General features: G+C 37.8%; 1 protein-coding gene across 13 annotated transcripts in view; it reads left to right on the forward strand.

Annotated features, from left to right (window-relative positions):
- ATP9B (ATPase phospholipid transporting 9B (putative)) overlaps positions 1–6,043 on the forward strand; it is a 164,897-nt gene extending 158,854 nt beyond the window's left edge. For 10 of the 13 annotated variants that reach the window (XM_044426477.1, XM_044426481.1, XM_044426478.1 and 7 more), the window contains 4 exons: positions 499–556; positions 1,441–1,644; positions 2,152–2,184; positions 4,124–6,043. In XM_044426477.1, coding sequence (XP_044282412.1) covers positions 499–556; positions 1,441–1,644; positions 2,152–2,184; positions 4,124–4,260 — 432 coding nt within the window. In that variant the 3' untranslated portion in view covers positions 4,261–6,043. Of the gene's footprint in view, positions 1–498; positions 557–655; positions 728–1,440; positions 1,645–2,151; positions 2,185–4,123 lie in introns of those variants that run through there. The other 3 variants (XM_044426479.1, XM_044426480.1, XM_044426484.1) reach the window with 2 other exon arrangements.
- The last annotated feature ends 804 nt before the right edge of the window (positions 6,044–6,847 follow it).

A 6,847-nucleotide genomic window follows, 5' to 3' on the forward strand; every position in this document is an offset into this window, starting at 1 on the left:
CGTGGCAGGGCAGTCAGGTAGCGGCGGAGTCGGCGGCGCGGCGCAGTCTTCGCGCGGTCTTCGGGCGCGTGCGCGGCGCGGTCTTTGGGCGCATGTGCGGCGCGGTCTTTGGGCGCGGTGCGGTTCTCGGGCGCGGGCGCGGTCTCCTGCCAGGTGTTGTTCCTCCCCTGAGAGGTTCTGAGAGGTCTTTTATCTTCATTGCCCAACCAGCACAAAAAGATCTGTGCTGGCTGCAACAACAGAGAGAGGATCATCCAAGGGCCCTGACTTCAAAAAGCATTTCCAAGGTTGGAACTGGGACTCTCAGTTATCCTATTTCACTCTCAGACAATGTCAGGAGACCGTGGAAGGGTATCCTTATTATTGGACAAACTTTTGTGATATAGCCTTATGCCATAATACATTTATCTGTGTTTAAGATGCTTCAGGATTCCTTGCTCATTGTTTTGTTTGTTTGTCTTTTCCAAAGAAGTTAACTGTCTTCACTGTTTGTTCTAGGGAAGATCCTTGTCATTTAAGACCTTCCTCATCTGGGTTTTGATCAGTATTTATCAAGGTAGGAAATCTGGCTTTTTTTCCCTCTTGGCTAAAGATTTTTTTTTTCCCTGTAATGGCTTCACAGCAAAATTCCGAAAGCTTAACATTTCTTCCATAGGGATGCCTTCTGTTTGTCTTGAAATAGCACATTCAAGCATCATCAAGCCTATTTGAAGTGCAGCATGGAATGGTATTTTCAATGAATGTCTCCTGAAATTGAGTCGACTTATAAGCTGTTTTTATGCATGCCCTACATGGGTTTGATCAGTGCACAAAAGAGGAAACATCACTACTCCAGCACACAGTGCTCCTAGTTTTGGGACAACTGCTCTGCTCATCTTACTTCCAGAACTGTATATGTGAAAGATTTCCCAGTTGCACCGAAGGGCCTATGTGGAATGCTGCACAGTTGTGTGAGAATCTCCGTACACCGAGGTGCATGCATGTAGAGCCTTTTTTGTATATTCAGCTGATTGTGTGAACATCATGTGTGGGTGCTTTGATGTAAGAAGCATAGCTATCAGCTGTTTCAAAGAGTACATATACTTCATATGCTGCACAATAGCATTTTTCCCCAGAGTGCTAGGAGTCCTTTTGCAAAAATCCCCATTACAAAACTAACTAAAACCCTTGTGTGCACCTTTGTGTATGGTCACAAATAAAATGAAAGCCTTTTGAAACATGCAATAGGTATATCTAGAAATGGAATGTTACTGAAATATTTGTCGACAAGTTTACTTTAGCAGCTGCCTTTGAAGCCTAGCTAGTATTTTCAAAATGATTGAAAACTGCTATTTACGATAACAGGATTTTTAAAGGATAGCATTCTAAGGCACGGTGTGTGCATGAAAAACCAAAATATATGATGTATCTGTAATTGAATCTCTATTATGTCTGTCCCAGGTGGCATTCTGATGTATGGAGCTCTTTTGCTTTTTGAATCTGAATTTGTCCACGTTGTTGCCATTTCCTTCACTGCACTAATCCTGACTGAACTCCTGATGGTTGCACTTACCATACGAACATGGCACTGGTTAATGGTGGTGGCTGAAGTCTTCAGTCTCTGCTGCTATGTGGCCTCTCTTGCATTTCTAAATGAATATTTTGGTGAGTTGTGTAGACTTTGTTGTCCTGTTTTAAGATGCCATTCTTACCAAAGAGTTAGCTACTACTAAAATATAAAATATTATATTTATAGTCTGCTGTATTGATTTCACTTAGTTTGTATTGATCAGTTGCCAAAGCTGAACTCTAGGCAACCTACTGAAAAGAAGTATCTTACATTATAAATAAAAATCTGATCTTCATCTCAAGGTCTTTCACACATCTATTAGGAGAACCCCTCACCCCATAATCAAAAATCAAACTTCTTTTGGACCATAAGTAAGTTTCTGGCTTCTACTTACCTAAATTAGGTTTTTAAAAATAATGTTCACTCTTAGAATATGCTTTAATATGTAATTTGCAGTCTGTAGGAGAGTAATTTTCAGGCAGTACTAACTTCTTTCAGTCCTTTTAGAGCTCTCTAATACATTCCTTTTTTTAAATATTGCATCTTTTATTTCCTTGTTTTCCTATAAATCTGTCCTTTCTTCTTCCACCTTATCGGAGCAGGTATAGGCAGAGTGTCTTTTGGAGCTTTCTTAGGTAGGTATAATTGCTATTTTTCTTAAAGGTAAGGTGCTTCAGAGAGCACTGAGATAAACTCAAATATAGCCATAATATTTCTAGTAATGAAAAACAAAACCCTCCCTTCATATTTCACTGATTCATAAATGTGTGGCAAATATTTACTAGTTCATAAAGAAGTTTTCTAACCATGGTTATAAAAATACTGCACACGTAATGGCTAAAAAGTTGGTGAGCAAGGAAGCATAATTTTATATACATATTTTTAATGTATTATATTTTAATTTACGTTGTGAGCCGCCCCGAGGCTTCGGCGAATGGGGCGGCATAGAAATGTTTTAAATAAATAAATAAATAAATAAATAAATTTAGACCCACTCTTTTGAGCATGCAGGTGCTAAAGACCTTTGTACATTTGGTGCTAAGTTCTGTAGGAAGGCTGCAATGGCATTCATCTGAATACAGAAACTCCCCTTTGATCAGGAAGCCTGCCTGATTTCTCAGAAATTGCAAGCATGCTCAGCTGAATGTCCTTAGAAGCTTTCTGCAGGTGTTTGCACTCATGACTTGAAGATCCACAGAGCAGCTGAGATGTTGAGGGTGGGACTTGCATGCATGCAGTTATCCTGCTACTCTTTCGACTTTTACATATGCAGGTTGAATGCTGGCATAGGGCTATCATGATCATGAAGGAAGCAGGTTTAAATGTGTACTGATTTCAGCCATGTATCGCGTGTTTGGTGGTTGTTTAAAGTAAGCAAAGGTGATTTGTCCTGAAAAGTAAACTTGACTGTGGATATAAGTGGGGGAAAGTATCTTAAGGGTTCTTTTTGTAATGTGTGCTGGAGGAAGCAGAGGTGTGGTATTGGTCCCTTCAAGACTCCAAAAATCTCTGATTCACATTGGGGCAAAGTTTAGTCTTCAGTTTTAACCGATTATCCATGTTATCTGATTGGAATAATTGTAACTACATAACTGATGTAGTTACGTGATTGCAGAAATAGAGTGAAATCTTGAATAATAGTAATTAATCAGAAATGGGCAACTTATTAGTTCCTATAGCAGGGGTGGGCAATGCGTGCCCCCACCCCCGAATTAGCTGGTGGCAAAAAAGTAAATTAGGTTCAAAAACCTCAAAATGGCAGTTTACTACTACAGAGCACTTAAAAGGTCCAATTTAGTTTGTTCTTAAGCTTATGTTATTCCTTTCAGTACTCTGTAATTGCTCTAGTGCACTAAGAGTCAAAATCAGCTGCAGAAAAAGCTAAATTTGACCTTTTTAAGGTCTGCAGCACTTTTGTCACTAAAATCCAGGAACACTGGCAGTTTTGCCCTCCTGCACTCCCAGAGTGCCAGAGGAGTTTGGATGATCTTGAAGTCTGCCACTAATTTATAATTAAATGGAAAGTTATAGGCTATTCTAGAATGTCTATAGATTATAAATGGGATGCTAAAATAAAGGGCCAGATCCAGATTTTTGACTTTGATAATTCATGTTCATCGTGGAAATATCAGACATGTTTAATATGATACAGGGAGAGACTAATACAGATTAATGAAGATTAAGAAGGTCTATGTAGAAATTAATAAAATTAAACATTTTAATTCTAAAATTACCATCAATTTTGTTTAAACAATACTGAATTTTAAAAATGATTTTAAACAACTTTACCCAGTTCTTTCTCATATCTGGCTTTGAGCAGTAGGGTGAATTTTGGTATCTCTCTTGATGGTATCATTTATGGCATTTTCGGAACAGATAGAGGAAGAAAGTACATTTTTGGAAAAGTCGTATGACGGTATATAATTGCATCCAAAAATTAGCCTGCACTTGACACACTACAGCCTGTAAAAAAAGCCTGTGACAACCTTCCAGTGATATTTATTGATTCTGCCCAATGGACATTCTCTCGCTTTCCTGCTTTTATAACTTATTCTCCCCCTTTTATGTCTATAGATGTTGCCTTTATCACAACTGTGACCTTCCTGTGGAAAGTGTCAGCCATCACCGTAGTAAGCTGTCTTCCACTTTATATTCTGAAGTACTTAAAACGTAAATTTTCTCCTCCAAGCTACTCCAAACTTACCTCGTAAAAGTGACTAAACACCTGTGTGACTAAACACCAATGTGACTCTAGTTAAAAATTGCTTGAAACATATTCATTCCACTTTAGTCTGTGATAAGTTAAGGAAGAAAAAATGATAAGTAAAATGGAGCAAGCAGAGCACAAAGAAGACGAAAGCCTTGACGGATGTAACAATGAACTTTAATAGCAGAGCCATCCAGATCATCCAGATTTCATTTTGTATGTGGCTTTTAAAAGCATCTGAGTTAACAGTGCTTCTGAATTATTTAACTGCTTCTATAAAGGATTTATTCCTACTGCACTATTTTTTGGCACATAGAACAGAAAAGTTTTTTTTTCCCTGTAAGCTCATAATTTCCTGACCATCAGATTCTTTCATAGAAATGTTCATTCATCTTCACATAAATGAAGTATAACAAACCTAGAAACTGTAAATGCCATTGTCTGTATTTGCTGCTATATGTAACTCTGATATATGCACTATATGAATTATGTACAGCTGTCTGCATAGCACAGTATTTGTTTAGGATCTGTGGGTCCTCTTTTTTCCTGTATTCTCCATTGCTAGCTGCATAAGAAATCAGAATATTTGAGCAGCATTTCAACTGCAAATGGAGGTCAAGTTGCACAAGATGTGATGAAAATAATCTTCTGTACATAATTTAATTATGCCTACTGATCTGTACAGACTGCTATAGACTTTACTGTTCATCAGATGTTTTATAAGTTCCTACCTGCTTTGTATTTGTACAACTTCACTCAAACAGTGTCAGCACATTCCTGGACATTTCACATAGAGGAATTTACCTTGTATGGAACAGTCTAGCAACATGCTACCTTCATTTTAGTGGAGTTACACACAAGCCCCATTGAACTGAATGGAAATACTGCAGTAGCCATGCTTAACAGGCCATGCCCAAATACCCCAGCCAGTGATCTGTTCAGGATGCAGGAGTTCCAGTGCCCACCCATGCTCAGCTCCCCATTAATTTCAACGGAGGGAGCTGATCCATGTTTCTTTTTCCCTTTTTTTTTTTTGCATGCGAACGGACTTTCTTTAGCTTAAATGAATGAAGGGCCCCAAGCATAGTTCATGTGAACATAGACATGGAACTCGAAGTCAGGCAAGTATGTGCACACCATGATCTGTTTCCTTAAGGTTACTCAGGTAAAAAGTGCAGAACGGATATATTAGTAGAAAATCCATCATCTTCCAAAAGATAATTTGTGCATTTCTGAATTACTCCAAGAAAGGTAAATGGCACTCTCTGATCTGATAGTTATTTAAATCTTACGTACTGTACTGTTATGCAGAATACACTTTTCTTCCATAGTACTATTTCCTTTATCAAGAAGTACATATACCAGGTATTTCAGCATAAGTCAGTAATTAGCTGAAAGAGCAGACATCCTTTAACCATGCTTCTTTACTAAAGGAGGATTTATTTGTACATTTTAAGCAGTTAATACTTGTATTTTATATCAATAATACCGTATTGTTTTGTTAGACTTCTGACAACAGAACTCGTTTTGTAGTTCCGTAGAACCAGCCTCTCAAACCCTTGTTATTTTCTAATGATGCTAAATGTAACGCTTACAGAAAAAGACTGTTGCCGAACTATTTGAGCTACAAACCACTCCATTTGTTTCGAGGCTGATGTTTAACAGCAGCTGATTCTTGCTTTAAAACATTTTTGAACGTCTCTTCATGATAAAAGCAATAAAACCTCATTTCTACCAGATATTCTTGAAAATTTGTAAAATAAACATGTTTGGTAGTGTTTCTTTTATGTTGTGCTTATTCGTTTGCTTTCTTATGGAACAGTCAGTTTATGCCACTGGCCACTAGATGTCGCTGTCTGGTGGGGGCTTTCTGTGCCTGCAGGCTGCTTTGCTCACAGTATGTGAAGTTTGCTAAGTGATCTCTTAAGCTGTGCTTTAACTTGGAAAACATATACATGATTACAGGTAATTAGAAGCCAATGAGCAGAATAGTCAGCAATATTATATCCCATGTCCATTTCTATTGTAATTCCTTACTCATATGGTCCAAATAGAAACCCGCAGAATGCTTACATGCAGTGAACGAAGAAAAGCCTAATGATGCTTCGTCATCTTTTGATACAAAATACATTTATTGTACACTAAATTAATAGCAGTTCACACCTGACTGTAAATGCAAGCAGTTTTACCCTAGCATATCGTGTACAAGCACTACAATACATACATAAATGTATCATGTATTTCATGTATATAAATGTGTATATATGTATATTAAAATTTTGACTGACAATTATATGGTTAGTGTGAGAGCACTGTGTAAAAATCACACAACTAACACATATGTGTAAGTTGGCATTTATAGCTTAGCATGCCTGATACAAACAAATTGCTTTGGATAGGACAGAAAAGCATTACCTTTTCACATGTGTTGTACTGTCAGCATCAGATTTGTAGAAAGGTTTGCAGCATAGGTTATCTGTCAAAAAACATTTTTCCCCAGCAATTATCTCTGTGTGAGGGACACAGAGAAATCAAGTGTACGAGTTTATGCTGCCTTTGCAACAGGAAAGACATTGCTCTGGAGCAACTAT

The sequence above is a fragment of the Varanus komodoensis genome, unplaced genomic scaffold (genome assembly GCF_004798865.1).
Source record: "Varanus komodoensis strain SLA01 unplaced genomic scaffold, ASM479886v1 scaffold17, whole genome shotgun sequence".
NCBI classification, from domain to species: Eukaryota; Metazoa; Chordata; class Lepidosauria; order Squamata; family Varanidae; genus Varanus; species Varanus komodoensis.